General features: G+C 42.9%; 1 protein-coding gene across 1 annotated transcript in view; it reads left to right on the top strand.

Moving 5' to 3' along the window:
- LOC104275088 (talin-2-like) overlaps positions 1-26,628 on the top strand; it is a gene marked incomplete at both ends in the record, with an annotated part of 41,314 nt that overhangs the window by 420 nt on the left and 14,266 nt on the right. Inside the window, 13 exon segments of the mRNA XM_009870938.1 lie at positions 886-1,018; positions 2,616-2,717; positions 4,382-4,552; positions 5,738-5,884; positions 6,726-6,827; positions 8,206-8,325; positions 10,723-10,869; positions 12,323-12,489; positions 13,888-14,071; positions 16,015-16,140; positions 16,644-16,760; positions 19,005-19,190; positions 23,729-23,836. Coding sequence (XP_009869240.1) covers positions 886-1,018; positions 2,616-2,717; positions 4,382-4,552; positions 5,738-5,884; positions 6,726-6,827; positions 8,206-8,325; positions 10,723-10,869; positions 12,323-12,489; positions 13,888-14,071; positions 16,015-16,140; positions 16,644-16,760; positions 19,005-19,190; positions 23,729-23,836 — 1,810 coding nt within the window.

The following is a 26,628-nucleotide window of genomic DNA, read 5'->3' as shown; positions in this document are numbered from 1 at the left end:
CTTTCCCTCAATCAGTTCCTGGTTCCTCTAATTCACTTAAAGGTAAATGTGAGATAAAACGCTGTAGAATAAAAAAATATAGTTAATATTACCTCCATTCAGATCACTTACTGACACATAGTACATGGAAAACAGCATTTTAACTTTTTTTTTTTGAGATTGGTCAGTGTATAAATTACCTTGGTGAACTACTTGTTCCTACAGTATTCTCTATTTAGTTGCAAGAATGCTGTAACAAGAAGCAATTATTTTATTTTTTTTTCCCCACTTGGACTAAACCTGTCTGTCCTTTTCTTAATGAAAAATCTAAAGCATAGTTCTATGATTAACTTCTTCATACTATTTAAACGGTCAACTAAGGAGTATATATGGTTTTGTTCATCTTTAATAATGATTGCACCGAAATAACAAACGGCATGTAGAAGAAAATACTCAAAAACTAACCTTAGTTAAAAGATACCTGGGACTGAATGTAAAATCTAATACGTAAGGAAATGTTTTCCAAGACAATCGATCGCGTCATACAGAAACACGATGATTTTTTTTTCATTGTGTCAGTCGCATTTTCATGTTGACCTTCATTATTGGGCCAGTCTGTCCATCCCAAGGGGGTTGAATTTATACTTCTCTTCTGAGGCAACATCTTTTTTCCTGCCTAGTCATTAAGAGAGGAGCAGTATGTGTGAGTCTGTGAAAGTGTGCAGAGTACTCTCTACACACACCAGAGTCCTGTAGGTAGAACAAAGATAGCTGTTGGCCTTGTTGCTCTCCTCTTGGGTGTCGTCAAGTAATGAGTTGTGTGTGTGTGTGTGTGTGTGTGTGTGCCTTCAGGAAAGAGCCTGCCTCCTTCCCACCGCGCTCGGCTTGACTCTCTCTGTCTTTCAGGGACAAGGCCCCGGGCCAGCGAGAATGCGATTTCTCCATCGATGGGATCAACAGATGCATCAGAGACATTGAGCAGGCCTCCCTGGCAGCTGTCAGTCAGAGCCTGGCCACCAGGGATGACATCTCAGTTGAGGTGAGGGAGATCGCCCCGGAACCAGCAGTAACGCGGAGCAGCCTTACCCTGCTGCTTTTCTTCCCATTTGAAGTTTTGGAGCCAAGTGCTCGGCACAACCTACTGCCAGTGAGAAGTATCCTTACTGGAATCCTTTTAGGCAGAATCACATGTTGGCCGAAGCGTATGACTTCTGGAAAGATACCAGAATTACCAGGCATAAGTAGGGGTGAAAGTAGTTATTTTTAACCACTCCCACATATTACTCTGACTTCCTGTGCTGACATGACCAACCAATAGTGTTTCTCTGATGTCTTGCCATTTGGCAGTCAGGGTTTTCCTGAAACTACTGATCTATTACTAGTCCAGGGATGTAAACCTCAGTGTCATCTTTCTTATGCCCATTTTGTCACTAAATAAGTGAAATCTGGAGCTGATGTTACGTTCTCATTAAATAAGCTTCCTTCTACCCCTTGCTGGTAACATAGACCAATCCTGGCCTGTTTCAGCCTTTATCTCATTGAGGAAGGGCAGACATGCCAGACTCCTTATATCCAACTACAACCTTTGGCAGGTTGGACTAGATGATCTTTCGAGGTCCCTTCCAACCTCGAACATTCTGTGAAAAGTCAGCGACTCATGATCAGATTCCCAGCTTGGTATTTAGTGACTTTTTGTGCTATTGCTTCATGAAATTACGTGTCTGTATATTCCATTTTTTTTGGCTATAACGCTGCATGCTAGAAACATCTCAGCCTAAATGAAGCCATACACAAGTTATTACAGGAAATGTCATCGATGTAATTCTTTTCTACTTAAACGGTTAAGTCATCTTGGACACCACGCTGAACTGAAAAAAAACATTGCTCAGAATAGTAGTTATTTGTAAGGCAATACAGGAATGTAATAAAAGGCGGAAATACTGTTTTGTTTCTCTTGCCTTTCATGAGCAACCTAAGTCCTGGTGACTGCCAAGGTATTAAGTGCCTCTGAATTTAAAGTTAGTTTTGATGCCTCAACAAGCCAAACAATGTACTGTTTTAATGCTTCTGTCCAGCAGATGGTATTTAGGAGGTCAGTCCTCATCTTCATCCCTTAGAAATGTTGGATTTTTCCTTGGTCCTTATCGCTGAATTCCTGCTTATTTCAATGTCAAGCAGTGCTTGTTGCTCTTGTGCTGTATTGTCTGCTTTGAAGAATGTTTCTTCATATTTATATTGGCTCTCCTGATGGTTTCTCTGATAAAATTAAATGTTTGCGAGGGCAAAAATAGTTGCAGGGAGTCTCATCACGTTGCGATGAGAAAGGACACACTCCTGAGTTTGCTACTATCAGCTGGAATAGGAGGCAGCCGTCTTCGCCTCCCTCTCTCCTCAGATGTGCCGTATAAATCTGAAGAGGAGCAGGTCTGTTTCAAGGTTCTTCTTGTTGAAACAGGATAAAGGACAAGAAATTGGCAATTGCGTAAAGAAAGCCAACAGCAAGGATTTGTGCATCCACTGCAGTGGGTCATTTGAACAGTGTTGCGAGTATGTCGGTCTCAGGGTGATTGTTACGGTGTGGTACAGCTTGTAAAAGAACAGCTGTGACAGTAACTGACAATTTCTCTTTATATTAGGCTCTACAGGAGCAGCTGACTTCAGTTGTCCAGGAGATTGGCCACCTCATTGATCCCATAGCTACTGCAGCTCGGGGAGAGGCAGCTCAGCTTGGGCACAAGGTACTGTCTTACCATTACGAAGGTATTGAAACTGTGGGCAGCTGGATTCTGGGGGAAGCCATGGTTTGGTAGCTTTTTCACTTCCTATGAAGGAGCAGAAGAAAGCATGAGGAAGGAGGAGAGAGCTGGGATTTCTGAAATGCTTGGAGCTGAAATCAAATAAACTTGTTGATGTTCTGGGCCATAGGAAAGATATTTTCCTTGATGATTTTGGTGAGGGATGGAAAAAGAATCTGCCAAACAAAGAAGGGGGAGGCAAAAGCCAAGGTGGAACAGCAGAATGCAACATTCTAGGTGTCGCTGCCTCTGGCTGTTGCAGGCAGCAGCTGTACATGTGTCAGCTGTTGTGCCGTATTCAAGGCGTCTGCAGGAGCTGAGGCACGTCCCGCTTCAGGCTCGTCGATTTAAGTTTGGATCTGTGCATATACAGCAGAATTTAGCTGGCTGAAGAAGTCTGGAAAAGCTTTGTCAGATCCTGTCCTGACCTGAGGTCCTTGCCTACAGCACACTACTCTGTTTCTTGGCCAGCTCGTAACAAAGCGAGGAGGGGAGTGTGGGAGAGGCACAGAGGTTCCCTGTGGGACCCTGGCTCCTGAAGTCGGAGAGGAGGGAGGTTTCTACTGTGGTTTTGCAGGAGCAGTGGGATGTGCCTGCTTTCCAACTTCTGAGGGAGGCTGTGTGTCTTCATTGATTATAGAAGGAACTTGAACAGGAGAAGAATAGTGATTTTTTGAACTATGTTGCGTTTCAGCCCCAGATGTAAGTTTTTAGGGGTTGAAGAAAGTAAGCCTTGTAGCAATCTTGCCTTCTGTTTTAACTGTTGTGTGAAAGTGTTCCCTGGTTTGTGGGGTGTAAGTATGCCAGAACTTGGGCTTCCTAGATCTCTGTCCAAAAAAGGAATGTCGCAATGCACGTACCAAGTTGTGTGTTTATTCTTTGTGGTGGTTATGAGATTTCAGTAGTTTCTCAGGTGGTAACTCCTTATCCTACAATGTATTCTTGAGAGAAAAATAAATACAAGTTTTCTGTGTCTGTGCATTTAATAGAAGTCGTCACTTAGTGTGAGAGCTCCTCCAGAATTGTACTCAAGTAACTATTTAGCTTTGGATAAATATCCAGTATTTCATAACATCTCAACTACTTGCAGGTTTGATTGTCAGTTTACCCAGCCCTCTGAGGTGCACAACGAAACTGGATTGCTAAGATACAGGTAGAGAATCGCATTCCTCCTCCCGCTGGTTAAGTAAATGTTGACAAAAGTCACCAGCAATTTTCTGGAATATTTGCTGAATACAGAAGGAACCATTTCTGCTGCTTATTTTGACTTAGAACAGGAAGAGGCAATGAAGACTCTCAATACAAGAATTAAAAACATACCAATCCCTAGGACCTGCCTACCCTCATGACCCCATTGTAGTGAAACAGGGTTTCACAGAATGTGGTTCTTACTGTAATCCATCTCAAATGGATCCTAACAGACCAACAATACTACTGTTGTAGTATTTAGAATATTTAGCAACTGAAGCCTGTGCAGCACAGAAGCACTAGGACGGTGTGCTATAGAGCTAACCCGCGGCCTGAGGGCAACTGGGGAATGTCATTACACTCAGTTACACCCGAGGATTGAGATAAATGACTTTCTGTGGTTGTTCTGGCTTCCTTAGGTAACACAGCTGGCAAGTTACTTCGAACCCTTGGTTTTAGCCGCAGTTGGCGTGGCATCCAAAACACTCGACCATCAGCAGCAGATGACCGTGTTGGACCAGAGCAAGACGCTAGCGGAATCTGCCTTACAGATGCTGTATGCTGCCAAAGAAGGGGGAGGAAACCCCAAGGTATGGCTGCTGGGCCTAACCGGGGCAGAGGGCAGGTGGGGCACTAAAAAACAGCACTGGCCACCCGCACTTACCCTCAAGCCCGCCTTACAGAGAGAGGGGCTGTCGCACAACGCTTTACCTGAGGTGTGCCCGAGTCCAATCTTTTCCCCCAGGTGCATGTTATGGAGAGGTAGCATCTCTCTAGGAAGTGTGGTGTGCTGCACCCTCTGTTTAGGGGTGTGCGGAGTGTGCTCGAGGTAAAAAAAAGTGTTGTGCGACATCTCCACACGCATGCGGTCTGTGTGCGTTGGGTGACTGCGCCCTGCATGGAGACAGTGTCACCAGACAGTTGTTACCTCTTGCCTTGCACAGAGTTGTCGTTACTGGATGGTTTTTATTTCTGGTGTCCGTTAAATAGAGTTGTCATCGCAGAAATTTTTACTTTAGGGTGGGGTTTATATAGATATTGAGTTGTGCAACATGTTGTTCCCTGTGGCTCTTTCTGCTCCGTTCTTGTCTCTGAGCAGGGCCCTCATACTGCTCTTGGGTTTACTTCTTTCACTTTATGTTTGGTTCATGTTTTGGGTTGGGTGTTTTGGTTGTTTTTCTTTTGCATGTGTTTGATATTTTTTCCAAGCGGTTTTTTCACTAACAGTGGATGATTTTTTGGTTTTATTATTTGGGAGGGATTTACTGCTTTAGAATCACCTTTGTTGTTAAAGACTTCCTCAAATATGGGGGTGGGTTTTTTAGTCTTTTTCTGTGATGTTGCCTGATGCTGATATTTTTCTTTCTCTCCCGTAACTGTTGTCTTTTTCTGTTGTCGGTCAGTGTACCCTTGTGGTTTCTGACCATTGTGTGGAGTTTTGGCACCACTGTGACTGTTTCAACAACTGTTGTTATTTTTGCCGTCCCTTCTTTGTTGGTTTTGCTATATGTAATCCAACTCAATCATTTTTTTTTTTCTAGAAAAGCTCCCATTTCTTTCTTAAGCGACTCCTGCTTGGCATTGTTATTATCTCATCTGAGAAAGAGTTGTTCTGCCATTGCTGCTGCTGGTTTTAGCTTCTCATCCTTGCCCTGAAAGGGGCTTTTCAGCATTGTTGTCATGGTGTCTTCATCCATTACACTTCTGAGCCGCGCATTTTTTTGTGCCCACATTGCTGTCTCATGATCTCTGCTTTCTTGTTTTCTTCTGTCCAGGCATCTCATACTCATGACGCAATCACTGAGGCCGCCCAGCTGATGAAAGAGGCGGTGGATGATATCATGGTTACCTTAAATGAAGCTGCAAGTGAAGTGGGCCTGGTTGGGGGCATGGTAGACTCGATAGCAGAGGCAATGAGCAAGGTGAGCACAGAAATCGAGACCCCCTTTCCGTTTCGCGCTTGAATGCCCGTCGCCATTGCAGGAGGTTGGAGGAGCTGCCACTGGTTCACTTCAGCCATGGTTGCTGACTGACACGCCGTGATGGGACACCTCAAGATCCTTTGATTTTGCAGACTGTGAAATCCCACTGTTGCAGGTGATGGTTTCGTGTTAACAATCTACATGGTACCCATCGATAGAATTCTGCCAAATATTTTTATTTGGTAATATGCTGGTATTTAACCGTGATCTTAGGTCAACCGGCCCCTTTTTAAGTTTTTTGCTCCCTTGTTCTACTTGTCATTCGTGGTGTTCTCCTAAATGATCAGCAGCCCGACCTCTGGACGCAAACTATTTTCAGAAAAGAAGACAGCACAGCCTGGAGTGCTCTGCTACGCTTTGTAAAGCATTTTCCTGAAAGTGTTGCAAAGTGTGAATGAGTTTAATGCCACTAATTGTCTTTTCTTATCCCAAGGTCAAAGCCTTTACCAGGTGAAGGAATCTTACGTTATGTTTTTGCAGGAACATTTTGTTTTGTAACCATTACGTGTTCCTTTCTGTATTAGCCACAGATGGTTTGACCTCATGTGAGAAGTTGACCTTGCACTCAAAAACTCTGTGCTGTAGGTTCTCTGCCTCTTCCATGCTCGTAACATGGGCTGAAGCCTTTCTGACCTTCTCCGTGCATCCTCGTGCACTGTCTTCGCATGCATATTTTGAGAGAGAGATGATGAGGATTAATCTATAATACAATTTCATCATGTGTAAAGGATGCTGAGGGTTATGACCTTATTTCTGCTGTATTTTCTTCTCCTTTTTGCAGCTGGATGAAGGTACACCTCCAGATCCCAAGGGAACATTTGTTGACTATCAGACCACTGTGGTGAAATATTCTAAAGCCATCGCCGTAACAGCACAGGAAATGGTAAGATACTTGGTTAGAACCAAGTGCCAAGTCTTGGGTTAGAACTAAGTGCAAAGTCTTTTGCGCGTGTAAGGAATGTGGAACGATTGTGCAGTACTGTGGAACTCCTTATAGTGCTAGTTTTCAATAACCTTATCTCTTTAGGGGTAATGGAGCAGAGGAAGTGATGATTTCATCCATTTAACTCTCAGATTTTAGTGGCCTGATTGTAGGGGTGGTCCTGTACAGAAGGAGTGCTGCATTATCTTGTGGCTCTTCTGCACAAAGACTTTTTGGCTCATTTTCTAGGAGAACTAAAAGGAAAATGTTTCACCTACCAACTTTTTCATCAGCCTGTTTAATTGTACTTAAATACCACCTTACATTTATTGATGACTTCAGGTTACTCTTTCACAGTTATTTTTCATCAACAATATGTTTTAACGTCAATATTTTGAGGCCCCCATAACAGTTAGGAATAAATGTAGATCAGTGTCTCAAATTGTCCTTGTCTGGCATTTTTGTGATTCACCTGAGGTTAACAGGAGAAAAAAGGACACTTGTAGAATCGAGATTTTCTTTAGTTGTCATTCATGGTAGTGTTTCCCTGAACATGTTTGCCTTTTGAAGAGCACTTCCCTTGCTTGTTTGTTTTTGAGAGGTGAGGGAACTGTTCAGGCATGCTACAGACAGGATTTTTTACGGAGTTGACTGCTGTGGCAATCAAGCCAGGTTGATGACGCCATCTGTGACACTGGCAAACAATATAAATCTGTCTAAAACTAGTTTTGCCTCCAGGATCAAATTTCATGGCTTTTACTAACACAAACTGGAGACAAAAGAGTATCTCTGACAAAAGGCTTTTTTAACAAAGCCATTCAGTTACCTCTACTTATGTTCTACCGAGGTGTTCTGCATAGTCCTGCCTATTTCTCCTTGGTCCTCTTCCCACGTCTTAGATGTGTTTTGCATCGATCCCCAGATTTTTTCCATATTCATGCTCCCTTGCCACACCAGCTGTGACTGATGTAGGCTAGCTCACCTTTGATGGAATAAGGTGGCTGTGGCACACAAAGTCCACTTCCCTACCTGACCTGAGTACCTGTAGCTGGCCTGCTGCCCTGCTGTGTCAAAGAGTGAGTTACCAGCTCTAACTGCTGCTCTTTGATTACTCCGGTTGTTCTGCAAGTGCCTGGTTACCGTGACTCTAATAAAGCATGTTTGCTTGGATTTCCTCATGGAATTCTTGCTGAAGGACAGGTCCCTGACCTGGCAAGTGGTTTATCCCATTTTAGCAGTATGGCCAAACAAATGAGTGTGCTTCTTTGCTGGAGTGTATTAACAAATTATCCTCATGCCTGTCATTTTTCTTTTTCTCTTGCCTGTGTTCTTTTTTCAGATGACTAAGTCGGTTACTAACCCGGAAGAGTTGGGAGGACTTGCATCACAAATGACCAATGACTATGGGCATTTGGCTCTCCAGGGCCGAATGGCTGCAGCTACAGCAGAACCAGAGGAGGTCTGCAGTTTTTAGACCTCTTCATTCTCTGTACACGGTGGCGTCAACATGGGTATTCCATAGCTGTAGAGAATGCAGTGAACACGGAGCCAAGTGACAAGGGATGCTCAGCTGCAGCAACACGCTTGCAGCTGTTGCCAGATGTGATGCATCCCGTGTGCGATCGGTTAGATAATAGCTTTCAAACCGTTGGGTAACGTGTTTTCATTCGGATGTCTTTGTGATGGTTGTAAAGCGGACGCAGTCCCTGCGTTTCCACTGCCTTGGCTTCGTTAGCCGGTTTTGTAGGGGAGCACAGGACAACTTAAGCTGGGCTACTGTCGCTTAAGTGAAGCGGAGTCAATGTTACAAGCGTACTTTGGTTGTACAGATCAGTCTGTTAGCATCTACTTCTGTTTTTGCTAAAAACAGGCTTTAAGACACAAACCATATGCAGCCAGATAAAAACTCTACTGAGTTTTTTTTTCGTTGGATGGAAAGGAACCGATGAACATAAGAAAACTGTATGTCTTTTCAAAATGCCTTGCAATCTTAGAATATCAGTGGTTGCTTACAAGTATGTGTCCTAAGTACTGTTTCCTTCTTACAGTTTGTGGAGAGACACCTACTTTGGTCTTTGATATCGACCTTTCCCTCCTCCACATACACGGGATATTCACAGGCTGGAACAGAGCTTCTGAAAGCACTGCACAGGGCGTATTTACTGACAACACACCTCAGTTTTACCGCTGCTGATGCGCATGGGTGTATAACGACACAAGTTAGGATTTACTACAGAATGTTTTCAGTGAACATACAGAGCTTCAAACCAGCTTCACTCCTGTTTCTCTTCTGCCCTCCCATTGCTCTCGATACATGTCTACGGAAAAAGTTTTCTCTTAGGGACTATGTTTCGCTTAGGGACTATGCAAAAGATGTAACATTTTACTTCTGAAGTGTGGCTTTTTATGCTGCGATTTAGTTATTGGAATTACCCAATGAGAGAACAGAAACCTTTTGACAAACCTTTGGTCCACCTACGGAAAGAGACAGTTTGTGATAATAGGGGATGATTCTGCAGACCGGGACAGAACCTGGTCTGTAAGCTTTCACTTACAGGCAACTTACAAATACATAGAAAACTCGTAGTTATTTACTATACAGCTTTCCTTCAATCTCATATGCTTTGATGAATTGCAAATATATATATATACACACACATAGATATGCTTTTTTTATCCTGCCTGTAAGTGATTTTAGGTATGACCTCCTGTCCTGAAAGGAAGGTGCAGGCAACCAGTAGGAGCCTCAGTGTCTTTTGCTGGCAGGACATCTTTCATACGTTAGAGGCAGAATATGATGCAGAAGTGGGTTCGTCATGGAGTCTTATAGGCCTCACACTAACGGAGGAATACAGGCTGTTCACCTCGGTCCCATTAACCTGTTAGCAGAGTTGCTGCGTATTCTCTAAGCACAACTACAGAAGTCCTTTCAGCTCTCTCTTTTCATTGTGTGCCTTTGGATACAGAGCACAGACAAACTTGTGTCCAAATGGGATAAGAGATAGATCAGCTTATCTAGATAAAGGACCTTCACAAAGTTTTGGACTTTGCAGTTACGTTCCACCACTGACAGAGTGCTGCGGTGTTTTGTGCTCAGTAGCTATGTGCAAAGCACGTCTTGCATTTGGCTGCGTATCGTTAAATAGAATTACCATTTCTGCACGTTACTTTCTGCCTGAAGTTGAAATAATTCCATTTGTGATACTAATGGCTGTGATTCCTGCTCACTTATTAATCTGCAAACACACCTATATACCTCAGTACATACCGGTACCAAAACTATCCCATGTTTCTAAGCAGGGACCGCGCAGCTTACGTGGTAGGATTATGAACAAATCATAAGTGGTGAGGGCAGATTTTTCCACATTTCAGTGCTCTGCACAGACATGATCAGTTCTGGAGAGTTGAGACTCTGCGAGATTCAAAACCAAAGTCATAGACTTTTTGACCTAGCTCCAGCAGCATAGAGTAAATGTGTGCTTTTTACCCATTGTGCGTACCTTGAACACCGCTCGCCTGACGGTGCCGGTCTGGGAGGTGAAGCAGTGTTACCAGGTTGAGGTGAGGTTCTGTGCACTCAAGTTCCGTACACTTGACTCAGGTGCGGGCCTTGCGCTTTCCCTTTCCCGGGGTCTGATTCGCTGGTGCTCCTGTTTCACCAGCAAGGGTTGTGCTACAGGAGTAGATGGCATTACATAGGTCCTTTTTTCTGCTCTCTGCAGAGCATCTAGTGATGGTCAGAATATTGGTAATAAAGACCGTGTTTCTATATGAGTTGACGCAATGTACCCGCGTGACATTTATTTATTCACTTTGCCCTTGCTGCCTTTTCACCTGTTCCTCCTTTACCATCTAGATAGGGTTCCAGATCAGGACTCGGGTGCAAGAACTTGGCCATGGCTGTATCTTTCTTGTGCAAAAAGCTGGAGCTCTCCAGATTTGCCCTACAGACAGCTACACCAAGAGGGAGTTGATAGAATGTGCCCGTGCTGTCACAGAAAAGGTAAGACGTTCCTCTGTGCCCCACGGTGTTTGTCTTCGAAGCTTCCCGAGGGAGCAAACCAGTCAAATTACTTGGCTTCAGGAAGTTTTGGTTTTTTTTTTTTAAACTTGCTTTTGTAGAGCAACATTGGCTGAATTATCTGAAGTTCTTTTCTTTCAGTTGTTCAGTGCAGTTCATGTGCTAGATTAGCCTGTGATTGGTCCTTGGTCATGTCTTGCAATAAAACTTCAGCCTCATACCAGAGGGAGACTGGTCCGAGACCAGGCCCCGAGATGTGAGATGGCATTTGTGCCTGATGAGGCGCTCCCTTGAAAATACTCAGTCCATGTGGATGGCCACAGTTACGGAAATGAGATCGGTCGACGATGTGTGATTTATTGTAGCAACATCCTCCCCTTTTAAACTGGGCCAAGCTAACGTACTTAGAACTGCAGCTTCCAGGTGCCTGGGGCTTCTTGGTCTTTGGAAACATCCACTTCAAACAGGTACCTTGACCTGGGTAGCTCGGCTTTGCTGAACCTTTTTGATGGCCTCTCCTTCTGCTGGACATGAACATCGAGTCAAATGTCAGTTGTGTTTAGATTTCACCAAACATCTCTTGTTTAGCCTGTTAGTGTGCTCTCTGCTGTACAGATTTTCCACTGCATCGTGCCCCAGGAGTATCAGCAATTCCAAATTTAAGCAGGAGTATACAGTATCTTGTAAAAAGAGTTAAAATGAGTAAGGAGAATAATAATGAATTACAGGGACAACTTTGAATCCGAACAGAACCTCGGGAAGAAGTGTACTATTAGGAGTCAGTAGATATATCCCCAGATGTGGCCCTTTTCTTGCAAAAGCAGAATGTAGGACTATAGTATAGTAAGTAGCATGTTAATTAGATGAAACTGAGATCTCTAGATTTTTTTTTTTTAGTGATCTAAAATGTTGCTAGATACAAAGACGTACATTGTCTTTCTGTAATTCTCGATAAGTATACCAGTATTTACTGTCTGGATTCAGAGACTCTATATTTTGTATTTCTCTGATGTTAAAGTTTGTATCAGTGTATTGTGTGTGATTCCTCGGATCCTGAGGCTGGTGTTTATTTGTGTGTGTGTTGGGGAAAAAAGCAGGAGCTCTCGGCTCTGACACTTAACGCTGGCAGAAGTTCCCTGCATGAGCTCGGACTGGTATTTCAAGGGAATTTTAACTGATGTGCTTCACCCTGTGATGAACAGATCATTGTGTCTAACAAGTGGGCTTCCTAGCTTAAGTCCCCTTTCATTTGAGACAATCTTTAGTCACCACAATGGCTACCACACAAATAACGGAAAGAGGAAGGAGAAGTTTATGCAGGTTTGAAGAACTTGCCAAATGCATTTCCCTTGTTGATTCCAATCATGTTGAAGAGCTCATGTCCCATCGTGAGGCTTTCTTGCACTGACCACTTGTTGCTTTATGTTGTTTCCAGGTCTCCTTAGTTTTATCTGCCCTTCAAGCAGGAAATAAAGGCACCCAAGCCTGCATCACTGCGGCCAGTGCCGTGTCTGGGATCATTGCAGATCTAGACACCACTATCATGTTTGCCACTGCTGGAACCCTGAATGCTGAGAACAACGAATCCTTTGCAGACCACAGGTCAGTGTAACTGAAAAAAATGGAAGAGCACTTGCACGGGGGAACGGTGGAACAGGCAGAAGCGACCGACATCTGGGGATAGATTGTTACCTTTCTAGATTCCCGTGAATGAAATTGAATGAGGCAGTGGAGTGATAAGAGAAATAGGAAAACGGATATTGATAGGAGACTTCAAACTTCACTTTGGTTATTTCTGTGAGGAAAGATTAAAAGCTGGGGAGCACCTGCTGAGAGCACTTCCAACTGAAGACTGCAATTGTAGCACTACTTTGGCTTTTTTTTTTTTATTCAAGCCATCTCATTGCATAGACTACCATGTGCTGTGACTCCAGTAGTGAAAATCAGCTGTCCGTGACACTGAAGAGGAATCTTATACATGCTTTTTTTCCAATAGCTGTTCTTGACTGGCTGTTTGTCTTGCTAAATCGTGCGTGTGGTTAATGCCACCGTGGACAGCAGCGATGGAAATGGCACAGCCGTGCCATGTGTTTTCCCCTTTGGCAGAGATAAGTGCTTTTTCCCTTCAAGTAGCATCTGCAGCAAAACAGTGTCACAACATTTCCCATCACATTACAAGATTTACGGCATCTGACTGTTACTTCCTTGGGGGTAAAACCCGGGGCTTCTTAGCCAAGACCCTGACTTAGCACTTTCCAGCCTAGTTGGCCGATGCTCCACTTGCGTGGCCAGCATTTATTTCCTGCCTCGCCAGTTGCTCAAGAAAGAGCAAAGATGCAATGGTGTGTAGGTTACTGTCCTCTACAGACTGGAGAGGTTTCTGTACAGGTGCCACTAATTTCCAGGCTGACGTTTTACATCAATATGGTTCTAGTTCTCATTAACTTGTTAGCAAAGTGCATACTCAAAATGGTTTTTTCTTTTACCCAAATATTGCTTTGGATTTGTTGTCCTGACACGTCAAAACACGTATATGGTGGTGGGAGACCCTGACTAGGCTGCATTCTCTGTTTCTTTTGCCATTGTTGCTACTGCCTTCCTCACAAATACTTATTTTGGTTTCCTTACAATATGCCGATGGAGGTTTGACAGCTGTTGCTTTCCTCACAGTGCAGCCAGCTTTTCTTTCAGTGTTAAAATGCAATGCTTCTGTCTCCCACTGGCCTGCCTCATTCTTTTTCAAGATAGGGTAATTGTAATAAACTGCCTTGCATCTAACCCAAAATATAGTGCTACTGTTTTAGTAGTTGTTTTGTCTTTTTTTTTTTTTCCACTTGCAACCTGGCCTTTGGTTTATTGTCATGAGTGGACACTGTCACGATGACTTACATCAGCTCTTTCATGTAGCTGTTAGTCATGTAGTCACCATAACATTGACAAACACGTGTTTTTCCTCTTCTGCTTTTCCACTTCATTCTCTGCTTCCTTTTTTTCCTGCAGGGAAAATATCCTGAAAACAGCAAAAGCTTTAGTTGAAGATACAAAACTGTTGGTTTCTGGCGCTGCCTCAAGTCAGGACAAACTGGCCCAAGCAGCTCAGTCATCAGCAAACACCATCACTCAGCTTGCTGAGGTTGTGAAACTGGGAGCAGCCAGCTTGGGATCCGATGATCCTGAAACACAGGTGAGATGTTTGAAGATTTTTCTAATACTCTTTAAGAGACTAGAGACAGTTTTCAATCAATAAGACTTTGTGGTACTTCTGCTTTTAAGCAACATAATAGGGCTCATAATAAGTTTACTTAGACATTGCTCTTTTCTTTTTTTTTTTCTTTTTGAATAAAATTGAGGTTAAAGCGTGGAACCAGACAGGCCTTTGGATAACACTTTTGCTTTTATTTCATGGGGGTGTTCCAGCTGGGATGCCTTTGTCAAAGTATTTGTCTCATTTTTACAAAGTTGTGATTGGACCCCTGACTCATCCCACTTTTGTTCTGAGGAGCTTGTGTGACCTGGAAGCTGCTTGCCTGGCTTACAGCTGGGCAGGGCACTGTGTGCCACTTGTGGGGGCTAACAACCTCTTGCCATTCTCTGAGTTGTTTTTCAGTTAACTCAGTGCCTTCAATGTAGATTGTCTCAAATATTTCTTCAGTTGTTTGTTTGGATCTTGATGAAGTGGAGGTTGACAAGCATACTGCAGGTGTCCTGGAACCAAATTAGTCTGAAAAAGCTTGCTTGCTTGTTCTGTTTTGCTTGACCTGTATGATGGACTAAATTTCTGAGATGTTCTTTGCTGGAAAATACCACTGGAAGCACCTTTTATTTTGTATTTTTTAACAGGAGGTTTTCCATGAACTAGCAACATTTGCACATTATTTTCCCCTATATATAAAGACAAGAATACAGTACCCAGAATAAAAGCTATTGTGTGCCAATAATTATTTATTTGGAGCAATTTTATATTGCCACTTTGAAATTGTAGGTGCCCTAAATAGAGCATTCAAATTTCCAGCTGAGCACACAATGCTGTCACAACAGTTTTCCATAGCAGCAATGCTTATTTTACCTGGTGTGGTAGAGTTTCAGATGTCTCACACTGCACGTTGCTGCACAGCAGAGGCAGCTGGGCAACAGAATCACATCTGTCCTATGCCTTTAGTTCTTTTCTTACCTCCATGGTCAAAGTGCCTCTGAGCTACTGAAAGCTAAATAAACTTTTCAGGAAAAGCGTAGACTTTGCTTCTGTGTAAGTTGCAGGGAACTACAAACACCAAGGACTTAAGCTGTTTTCTTCTTATTTATAATGCTACAGAAATGCAGTTATTGAGAAGTGATTGTTCCACACCTTTGTTTTCCCTCTCCCCAGCTTTCTCATTTGTCATGCATTTTTCAACATTTACCTTAAAATGAACTCTTCTGAATTCCAGCAAAATATTTACATCATCTGATTTTCTCCTAGCAAAGAGGGCAAAGGAGAAGGATTTGGAGGAGAGAATTATTCCAACAATAATTAACAAACCTATTGTAGTATCTGTACTGTGTCTAAGACTTCTGTCTTTTGAGCTTGGCTTTAATAGACAGTATCTCCAGGTTTGACTTTTCCTGACTTTGAGGCCAGCCCAGTTATTCAGCATTTAGTTCTGTATAGCCTTTTACAGAAGTTCAACTTCCTTTTCCCTAAAAGAATGTCTCTGTCCCTCTAACACTTGGCCATAGCAAGTACCTTTGCTCTTTCAATAAGTGATTTCAGAATTGTTACCTGACTGTAGGCTCACACTCTCAAATTGTTTTCTTGTTTTCGTCCTGCTTCTGCCCAAAGGCTGAAGAAAATGGGCAAAAGTAAACCTGCTCTTGGGAAGCTCAGAGGAAGGAAATCCTACCTGCAATCAGCATTTCAATTTCTTCAAAGGGCATGGTTGCCTTTATAGATTCTGACTGGTTATGTGAAATACTGTAGCTATCCATACAGCTCTTCCTCTTCCAGAATATTACGTGTTTTACTGGGGCAGAGAGGTACTATTCCTGTACCAGTAGTAGGTGTTTTTTTCAGGTATGTTCTAAAAATCATGCCCCCATCTAGGCTGCCGCTTCTTGCCTGAGGCTTACAGCTCTTTCTCGTTCCTACAGGTTGTGCTGATCAATGCTATCAAGGATGTTGCCAAGGCCCTTTCTGATCTCATTGGTGCCACCAAAGGAGCTGCCAGCAAACCAGCCGACGATCCATCCATGTACCAGCTGAAAGGTGCTGCCAAGGTGAAACCTTATTCTTACATTTTGTTTGAAAGTGTCTGTGCAATCGCGTTTGGTAGACATGCAAAGCTTTGATTTCAGCAATTTCTGATTGCCTGAAATATCACCTCTTTCTTTGTTTCATTATCATCCTGGGGTGATGCATAAAAATGAGATGACGCTACTGAGTTTCTGTGAAGCTTTTAGCTTTTGAGACTGTCAGATAACTGTGGTTTTGAAGAAAGAAATGTCTTTCGGAAGGGAAACTTCTTTCTTTTTGCAAGCCTGTATCTGAGGGCAGGTTCTCCTTTAATAGTGTTATAGACTAACATTTGTCCAGTATAAAATGGTACCTAAGTATTACATTCTAAACAATGACGTAGGCTCCTGTGTCACAATGACATGTGGCCACATTATTAGAAGAGATAATGCTACTTGACTTAATTTGCCTTGCTTCATACCCTGCTGTCTCTGAAAAATGTGAAGAAGGAATCATATATTTTTGTCTTCGACTCTCTCTTTTTCAGGTGATGGTAACAAATGTCACGTCGCTTTTGAAGACTGTAAAAGCAGTAGAAGATGAAGCTACTCGAGGGACGAGAGCTCTTGAGGTCACAATTGAGTACATCAAACAGGAACTCACGGTACAGACCAAAGCAGCCACAAGGGGCGATTTTTGAATGTGTGCTCTGACACTCGGACCAGCCTGCCCAGGCACTCCTCCACAAGCTACGCCCCACTGCTCGCAGTGCCTCGGGTGCAGTTAGGGTCTCTCTCCCAAAGAGAGGGATGGAATCATCTCTGGAAGTACAGTTACAGCGCCTCTTCAGCCTAGCTGCTGTCAGACGTTACTGTCCCCCCTCTGAGATGATGCCATCAAATCCGGAAGCAACTGCTTCTTTGTTCTTTAGACGTTAAGCTTTTCACTACAGACAGTCTTTTCTGAGTCCACCGCTGTTCGCTTTTTTTTGATCCTGGCTTTGGTGATGTCTCCTCAGCACCGTAGCCATATTGCACCTGCAGCTGAATCATGTTTCTGCTTTTCCTTTATTAGGAAATGATGCTATCAGTGATACATCGCCTGCTACCTGATATTTGTCTGAGCAGAAATTAATAGGAGCCTGGCATTCTCTCCCAAATTAGATGTTAGACCATGGCAGTTGTTTTCCTTCCTCTTTGATATACAGAAGCGTAGCCTCGAGCCCTGCCTTTCAGTTGCTTTTTGACTAGTGCACTGGTCAGTGACAAATTAATACCTGTATGTTTGCAAACAAGCCTGATTTATTTCCTTCCTTCCTTTCCTTACAGTCCACTTTTATAAAAACCCTATGGACACAGTTTTCAGCAAGAAAAAAAATTATTGTATCCTCTGCAAATTAGCAATTCTTACACTCTAACTGCACTGGCACAGTTTTGCCTTGTCAAATGCTTTCCATAAAACATCCGTTTTTCATTGTGTGTGCAATGCTGTTGTAATGAAGAATTAACTAGTGTTGATTTAATTATTTTATTTTTTAGTATCTACATTTAGCTGTCGGGCATTCATACAGTGTCTGCAGTGGTAAAAATTCCTGATTCAGCATCTGATCAGGAATGTTCTGTACAGTATCTAGTGCATGTTACTGTCGTGTATTCTCATGAAGGCCAGGCTAAGCTACGTTCCTTCCTGTAACTCCGGTCTAAAACCTGCCCAGATCTGTCGTTGCAGCCCTGTGTAGTATCACATCTGCTTTTTCACTCTGGGTGGTGTCTCTTTGAAATGTTCCTCCACTTCCACTTTGTTTTGTCAACGTTGCTAATGTCTGTGGTGGCGGAGGTGGTGTCATCTCTTTCACGGGCAGAAAACTGGAGCACTGGGAGCGAGTTGTGAGGAGCTGAGGATGTACTAAAGGCAACGTGTCAGCCTTGACTTGGAACTCCAGGGACTTAATCTGAGCAACGCTGAGGGATGTCCTTCACATATTTAATTAGACTTTATTTTTTAACATAATTTGCATTTCTGGAGGTATAAAGTGGAAAAATGATGAACCTGGAGCATTGGATGAACTGGGCTCATTGTTGTCCAGACATTGATTTTGTGTAACCATTACCTGCTTGGGTTGCACTGTGGGCAGTCAAGAAACTTCTCCTGATGAATTGCACGCTCTGGATTGCCCCTGCACAGTGAAACAATGGCAAGCAAATACAAACTAAAGCTTGGGAAAAGGAAATACAAGATAAAAGTAAGGTTGCCTAGCTCTTATAACCTGCACTTTACCACAGTTGATGTATTCCTGTGTTCAGGAGGGTAGTGTGTACTGTGTGATAATTGGAACTGTTTTCACCCGGTTCACACTGCAAAAATGGTATTTTTAGGTTTCTAAGGGAGACTAAGTATAGCGTAAGAGACAATGCTCCACCTCCACTTTCTGAAAAGACTTTTGAATATTTTAGTGATGTTCTCAGCTTGTTCTGCACTGCGCTACCAACAAGGGCCTGGCAGGGCCCAGCCTTTGCAGGAGAATGACCTCCTCATGTGAGTAGACCAGCTGAAGCAGCAGTCAGGATGAAAAAATAATGTAATTAAAGGAGTAGTAATTCTTCTCATCCTGCAACACTCTAAATAGCTGTCTGTAACAAAATGCCGTCCAGGCAGTTAAATGGCAGGGGAGACGAATGGGTTAACCATTTTCTGCAGGCTCCCTCAGCTTCTCGTTTCTCTCTTCTGTCTGTAGGTGAGCAGGCTTATCAGCATCAGGCTTATGACAAGCAAGAATTATATTCAAGTACTCTAAATATGTTTCTAATTTCCTGCTGTTCGAAGGCTGCTTCCATTTGTTGTCTCCTTCTTACGGTTGTTCTGCTTTGACTTGGATGGTGTCAGCCTTTCCTTCTGCTTTCACTTTTAGGTGTTTCAGTCAAGCGAGGTTCCAGAAAAGACATCATCACCTGAAGAATCAATCCGGATGACGAAAGGAATCACCATGGCAACTGCCAAAGCTGTTGCAGCTGGCAACTCATGCAGACAGGAGGATGTGATCGCTACAGCAAATCTGAGCCGCAAAGCGGTAGCTGACATGCTAATGGCTTGTAAGGTAAAGATTCGCTTCCTTGCGTAAGACTGATTTTATTTGATTGTGTGCCTTGAAATCCCTTGAATGTTATAGTTTCTGTTCATCTTCTTTATATTAATGCTCTACTTTTCTCACTAGAAAGTTAATGGTTATGATAATTTTAAGAGAATGTCTCTCTCGGAGAAGATTTTCTGTGCTATGCACAGAAAAAGAAGCAGCACTAGTATTGACTCTTTTCCTTTTGTGAAAATGTCAAGTTTTATTTGACCTGAAATTAATTAGTTTTCAGTCTCCTACTAAGCTGGGAGACAATCTGTGGAAGCAGCAGCATATACTAGTAATTCTGTAGTCACAAATACAATTTCAGGATTTCTAGGAACAGCGAAAAGAATCACTCGGATCTTGTTTTAGTAGTCCTTACCTCCTAACCAGACCTGTCAGTGTGCTCAGTTTCTTATGTACTTTTCAAACATGTTTTATTCCTTTGCACTGAAAATATTGGTACCCTGTTTTCTACACTTGCGTGAACTAGACAACTTTCAAAAACTGACCTGCAAAACTGGAAGTATGTCTCATATAAAGAGCTATTAAGCCATTTGGCTTTGCTCTGCTAATAAAGATCTAGGCATAAATAAATAAAAAAATGATAAAGATCTTATTCCTTTTGGTCTTCAGTAGTAACACAAAAGTGCCTTTGCCTATAAATTAAATGTGTTTAGTTTTTATTTAGCCTTTACATGTGTGGAAGATGACAGTAAAATAATGGTGCTCCCTGTGAGGTGTCTGATGCTCAATATTTGGTTAAATCCTAACTGCCCACATCAGTCCCAGATAAATTTGTAGCCTAATACTGCCCAAGTGGAAGAGGTAGTTTTGCTTTTAAAATGAAAGTGCAAGTTCTAATATAACATAGGAATAAAATTATGCAAAACCATTGAATGAAACTTTATTTAAACTTAGTTTTCTGACAGGTTTTTTTGATGTCTGACGGTTCCTGACCACTTTGCATACTTGATATTTTGATTCTTTGCTCTCCTCCTCATAAACCCAGAAGGTCAACAAAACAAAGCAGTGCTAATTTGCATGGGAAAATTAAACAGCCGTGCTACTTACTACCATAGACTAATATGTCTTAGAAGCTTCAGTTAACTGGACTGTACCTAAGAGAGGCTAAGAGCAGTTTTCATGGTTGTGCAACATTCTGACAAATCAGGTCAGGCATGAATTCGGATGCTGAGGCACACTAAGCGTCCTTTGTCATATGGAGAAGGCTAGTGAAGACACATTTTTGTTTCAGTCGCTCCGAATAGGCAGCGAATTCTCCAGAACAGAATCCTCTGTTTCCAACCCCCCTCTGTTTCCCAACACATCATGAACACACCCGCATACACCATCTACAGCCTGATACGTCATTTTGAACCCTTAATTATGAGCATTCTTTTTTTATGTTCACATTTGCTCCCAGTTAATGTAATGATTTCAGAGTTCACGCACTGCAAGTGGCCAACAGCCTGAACCTCCCTGCCCACTGAACAATGGAGGTCTGGGGTGCCGGAAAAGCATTTGTTATCTCCCAGGGAATTACCCTCACAAAGCGAGAAATCTACAGAAGGAAAATGGCTGGAAGTGATTTTACTTACTTGTAACAGTACACTGATGAGGAGTAAGATCTAGTTTAATCTTGTCTAACTTCCCTCAAGAGCATTTAGCAAACAGGAATAAAAGTCTCCAGGTATAGTAATTTTATGCACTATATAAAATGTATGCTGATTAGCCATGTCATTTAACAAAGCCTTTGAATGTACTGTTTGACCAGACTTTATTTAGAATATCCTGTTTCTGCAAATTTTGCTCAGGCACTTAGACATCTTCTGCCGTTAATTTCTACAAATTAATTACTATATGTGGCATTTTCGTGATAAGCCACATCCCTTGAATTTTAGGGGTGGGAACCAGCAGTCTTAGCCTCACTATGCCATAAAAACAGTGCGATGCAGTGCAGCTTGGGTTTGGGGATATTTGGAGGGGTTTCCAGCGTGATTAAGCTAGTCCATGTGAGAAGCACTGACAAACAATCAGAATTCAATGTCTTCTGGGCTAAGACAAAATTGTGTGAATATGATCTATGGTAGAATTGTATAGAATGGAGCTCAGACTTCCCTGGTGGCAGGAATTTAAATCGAAGTTCTATTTCATTGCCAGCTGCCTAGGGCAAGTAATATAAGAGATTTGACTTATTAGTAGTTATAGATATGCTTGTGCTTGTTCTGCTGTAGGTGAACTTAGAGTGCTCATTACTAATTCTATGCTTATAAGTAGATGCCATTTGATTGCTGTAGGATATCATGAACCAAGACAGCTCCCATTAAAGTCACTGGAAACACGGTAATTACTGAAGGTTAGAGCACACCCCAAGATTATAACAGTTTCTGTCTGTGATACCATCTTGTATAAAATAATGACTATGCACTAAGTAACCTATGCATAATATCACTCTTTTTAGTGATTGCTGTTGGAAAGGGAAAAGATGTGAATGGTCCATCAAAAGTATAGAAAATAATCAAAGGGCATAATGACTTAGATCGCTACACAGCCATTAGATTGAGGGAAACAATTAGGCACCTTTTCTCAGCGCTCTTTAGTCTGCGTCTAGAATCCTGTGTCCAGTCTGGGGCTCCCCACAGAAGAACAAGGTGCTGATGGAGCTGGAGTGAGGTCAGCAGAGCCCACCCGGGTGGCTGGGGCTGGGGGTGCTGACGAAGCGAAGTGCCTGTTCAGACTGGGGAAGAGGCAGCTTTGTGGGGACCTCACAAGCAGCCGCTGGATTACAAAAATATCTTCCTAAAATGACTTCATCACCTCTTCAGTCTGCTGTGAAGTATAGGGGCGGGGGGATTAAGACTCACTGAACCTTCAAAATACTCCCAAAACATTCTGTTATCAGTCTTGGCTGCATATGTAAAGCATAAAGAGAAGTCGAAGCTTCTGTCCTAGAGATGCCTCCTCTAATTGCACGTGTAACAATAACATTGAAGTGCAGAAGAGCCATATTAGAGTGCTCACACTGTATTCATGTGAAACATCAAAGGATCCTTCTGCCCTATTTGGACATGCAAAATAAGCTGCTCTGGGTTTTGGGGGGCTTCTGGAGCTTGTCTGAACTATGCTGAAGAGAGGAAAACGCCTAGCCTGTTTTTTCCCCGCCTCCTTTCCCTTCGGATTATTCGCTGGCGAGATGAAGAAGAGGTGGGTGGAGGAGGCTCCTGAGCCATGTTCGTGCTTTGCTGAGCTCGGGCTCCCCGGCAGAGGGAGCCCGCAGACCAGCTCCCGGCCCCGCGGGCGGCAGCGCTTGCTGGGAGGCCGAGCGGGGCAGGGAGGGCTCAAATCAGGGAGCGGGGAGAGAAACCCCGGCCCCGGCAGAGGCGGGAGGCTGCCAGAGTGGAAGGGAAGGGCTACCTTTGAAAGGTTTCTCGGGAGTTTCACTTCTGTGCGGTGAAAAAGTTGCCTAGAAGTTTATTTTAGAAAATGCAAGGTTTGAAGGTACCGCCGTTTTCACTTTGTATTAAAAATGAAATGGTTGAATTAGGCGTATGTCACGTGTCAAGACATTATACTTGGTGGAGATCCTTAAGAAGTCAAAGAACTGACTCCTGCTTCTTCTCTGTGTTCAGAGAGCTGGTTCCAGCACTGCCTGTTGCTGTGGTAAATCCCCAGGTCGGGCTAAAGCCATTAATAAGCTTTGACTTGCAATGTGTTGCCAGATGACAAAAAGCAAGTACTGCTTTTTTTTGGAGGAGGTGGGAGTGCTCATTTGAGTTGGGTCTGTCCCATGTAGAATAATGATGTCTTGGCACTTCCACAGCACTTTTCATCTGCTGTTTGCAAAGGTTTTTAGAAGGAACAAACTATTAGCTTTCTCTTGTGGAACGGAGAAGGAAAGCGGAGAGACCTAGATTTGCCCCATGCACTGTGCTGGTGGTGACCTCTGGTCAACTCAAAGTCTTCTGGGGCCAGCCCAGTGCTTTGGTCTCTAAACCCAGATGGTCATTTCTGATTTCATTCCTTGACAGGATACTCTACAGACTTACAGTAAAAAAATGGGTTTAGCATTTTTCTAACCTGTAAGCATAACCTTTGCAGTGTAGAGTGGTATACATGAGACTCAAGAGCCCACTCTAGCCCCAAGATGTTTTCTAATTTATATATTTTTATTAGAAGAAATCATAAATCCTCATGTATTTTTAGATGGTTCTTCAAGGTTTCTCTATTTGCTCTCCTACCACTGACAATACCTAGGGAGGGGCACTAAGAAAGACTGCAGATGCACACTCAGATGGGAGGATGTGCTGATAAAAGAAGTGCCATTCTCAAAGCTGGAGCTCTCTTGCTCTTTGAGCACCGTTTACTTACACCTTTACAACAGAAATGGGGGGCCCTCAAGCTCAAATGTCATTTGTGCATTGTGAGACGTCTCTTCCCTTCTCTCTCCCCTGCCTTCTCTGTGGTGATCTCGTCTTGTGGGAGCAGTTTCAGGTACTAATGTGGTTTTGCCTCCTCAGCAAGCATCGTACCATTCAGACGTGAGTGAAGAAGTTCGAGAGCGGGCCCTGCGCTTTGGAACAGAATGTACCCTGGGATACTTGGAACTCCTGGAACATGTCCTCCTGGTAAGGAATCGTCTGCCTCCACATGCTGGATCCCTTCCAAGGAGAATCATCTCTGACCTCTTTCTGTAGTGACTACTAGTGGCACGTTTTTCTCAGGTTGTCACTGCGTTGTGAACGGTTTGGTTATTTGGGAAAAGCAAGCTAAAATAAACTCAGCACTTCTGCTCAAACTGCAAGACGGAAGTACTGGAAGTACTTAAATGGGCCTGAATTCTGGATCAGATCTGAGGCAGTACGGGTCTCGAGCTGAAAATGGCCCCCTGTCAAAGAAATTCTTTAAAAGTCATTCTTTAAAAGCATTCTTTAAAAGTCACTGTAAACATTAGACATATTAGGCACGCTCCTGCCTCTTATGCCAGACATGACACCCCCAAAGCTCTGTGTAAGGCTTCTCCGCTCAAATCCAGACTCCCGAGTCATGCTGTCAGTTGCCTTTTCTTGACCATACAAAATTATCGCATAATTTATTGTTCTTATTTTGCTATTAGATTTGTGTGTTTGAACTAACGTTTGTGAAATGTCGAAGTTTCTGGACGTAACTTAAAGCAGCAGTCAGCTTAATGGACACCCAGAGATTTCTTCTAAGTGGCTTTAAGATGACATATTCAAGTCTCTGAAACTGAAATTAATTTCCAGGTCAGCAAATCCAAGTCGGTTTACTGGTGAGAATACAGCAAGTCTAATCACGTGCATCAACTTGTTGAGATATACATAACATAGATGTAAAGCGAGTTAAGCTTGGCAATAGCAGGCAAAATAGTCCAAGAAAGACTGAGCTTGTTAATATAATTCTTAGAGCTGCATTGCAGTCAGTGATTTAGCATTAGACACTGTTTTTAGCATTAGATCTGATTTTAGTTTGCAAGTACTTTGGGGAATTTTTCAGATCTGGTCTCCTGAATCCTGTCCTAGTACTTGTTTCAAACTGTGTGCCAGAACAGACCAAAAACCTGAGTCAATTTTTGCTCATTTTATTTTTTTCTCTCTGCTTAAGTAAAGAAGCTTAAGGTAAGATAGGTCTATTCCCCCATAGTGCAGAACAGGCATTTTCTACCTTAAAGTTCTTTAATTCCAGAGCCCTAAAGCCATGAGAAAATCCACACACTCCCAGTGTTTGCTGCCTTAGAGAACTGTCTCTGACCCAGATTACAACCACAACTGAAGAGCATAATGCCCGTAGGGAATGGTAACTGCATCTGGAATCTTTGCTGAAGTCGATCTAAAACTAGTCACCTACACAAATAATACACCCATGCTGTGCTCCATGAATGTCAACAGGATCTGGAAAGTAGATGACGAAAAGATTACTTTTGGAAGAGCACTGAAGCAAGTAAATGACAGACTTTTTTCTCTAGCGACTTTTGCTCTCTTTCCCCTGAGTTCTAACTCTTGGGAGTTGTGGCAGAGACATTGTCTAGATGTAATCCAAGTGTTTTGTTTGCTTGTTCTGTGGTTACCTGAGCTGTTCTCCTGCCATACACAATCTTGCTAGCTTAACATGCTAGCTCAGATTTCTTTTGCTCAGATAAAAGAAGATGATAGCAAGATGGTTTCAGTGTCAGGCAATCCTGTTGCTTCCTCAGCCCTGTTACCCTGGTAGTTTAAAACCCCTAGGTCTACAGTCTCATTTATTACCTCCAGAAACATGGATCACCTCCGATTAGCAATCTCTAATTAGTCCACGTGGCACCTTGTGATTCGGTGGTTGGTAAGTTCAGTCATGCCCTCGGTAGTCAGGCTAGAGTTGACTGCGTAGGTGTCTCAACACAGGGATACAAGGAAAACCATTCAGCAGCCATATTTAAGATAGTACTTTTTAAGGTGCAAGAGTTGTCAGAGGCAATATTTTAAGATTTCCTAAGCCGGTGTATTGACTTGTGTAGAGACTGCATTGGGCAAGTGGCACAAATCTGACTTGATTGCTCAGAGGAGTTCTCCCCTACTCACCTACCTAGGGATCAGGTTAATCACGCTAATGAACGCTGTTGGGCGTGCGCACGTTTGTATAAAACAAATCCTAAGTTGTATTCCTAGCAAGGGTAAAGACTGACCCGCCCTCCTATGTATTCGTATGCTCTCTCTTGCTCAGTACGAATGCATGCAGAGTTAGGGGGAAGGCTGAAGCTTTTCATGCCAGGCCCGTACGTGACTCCGCAGGAGATGGGAATCTGCTGCAAGTTCTGGATGGGTTTTAAAAGAATGCAGCTTGTAAACCAACTAGTTTTAAAATTTGCATCCATTTGTTCAACATTGTCACCGCTATCATAGATAGCACTAGTGTCACAGTTGCTGGAGCAGGAAACATCATTCTTTGCCGTAGTCTGGACCACATTTGTGTATTCTGGGGCGTTTTTGCCTGTGGGGAAGATAACCCTTGAGATGCTCAATTTCTGCCATGCTAAGGGATTGTGCAGTGTGTAAAACGTTGGTTCTAACTGTGGTGTTACGTTTCGTTAGCATTACAGGTTGTTTAGCTATTGAGGGTTTTCACGTACTCTGGTTTATTGTGGAAGCTGGTTGACTAGAGAGCAGGAGACCAGTCCACCCGTACACTGACACAGCAATTCCAGAGAGACAGAATTCCTCGTGTGGCAGAGTTCTTGCCAGGCAAACATAAACTCAACTGAATTATTTTCTTATTCTGTCAAAGGGGTTAGGCATTTGACTGCAAAAATGGGAAGCATGCTTACAAAATGATAAAATTTATTTTCGATGTGCACTTGGTTTCCAGAGCTGCTTTCTGGGGGAGTTTATGAAAACATTAACAAAATGCACACCTGCCTGTGACTCTC

Source organism: Apaloderma vittatum, unplaced genomic scaffold (genome assembly GCF_000703405.1).
Source record: "Apaloderma vittatum isolate BGI_N311 unplaced genomic scaffold, ASM70340v1 scaffold16696, whole genome shotgun sequence".
Lineage (NCBI taxonomy): Eukaryota > Metazoa > Chordata > Aves > Trogoniformes > Trogonidae > Apaloderma > Apaloderma vittatum.
The sequence above is the reverse complement of the archived record's forward strand: the minus strand, read 5'-3'. Positions and strand labels throughout refer to the sequence as shown.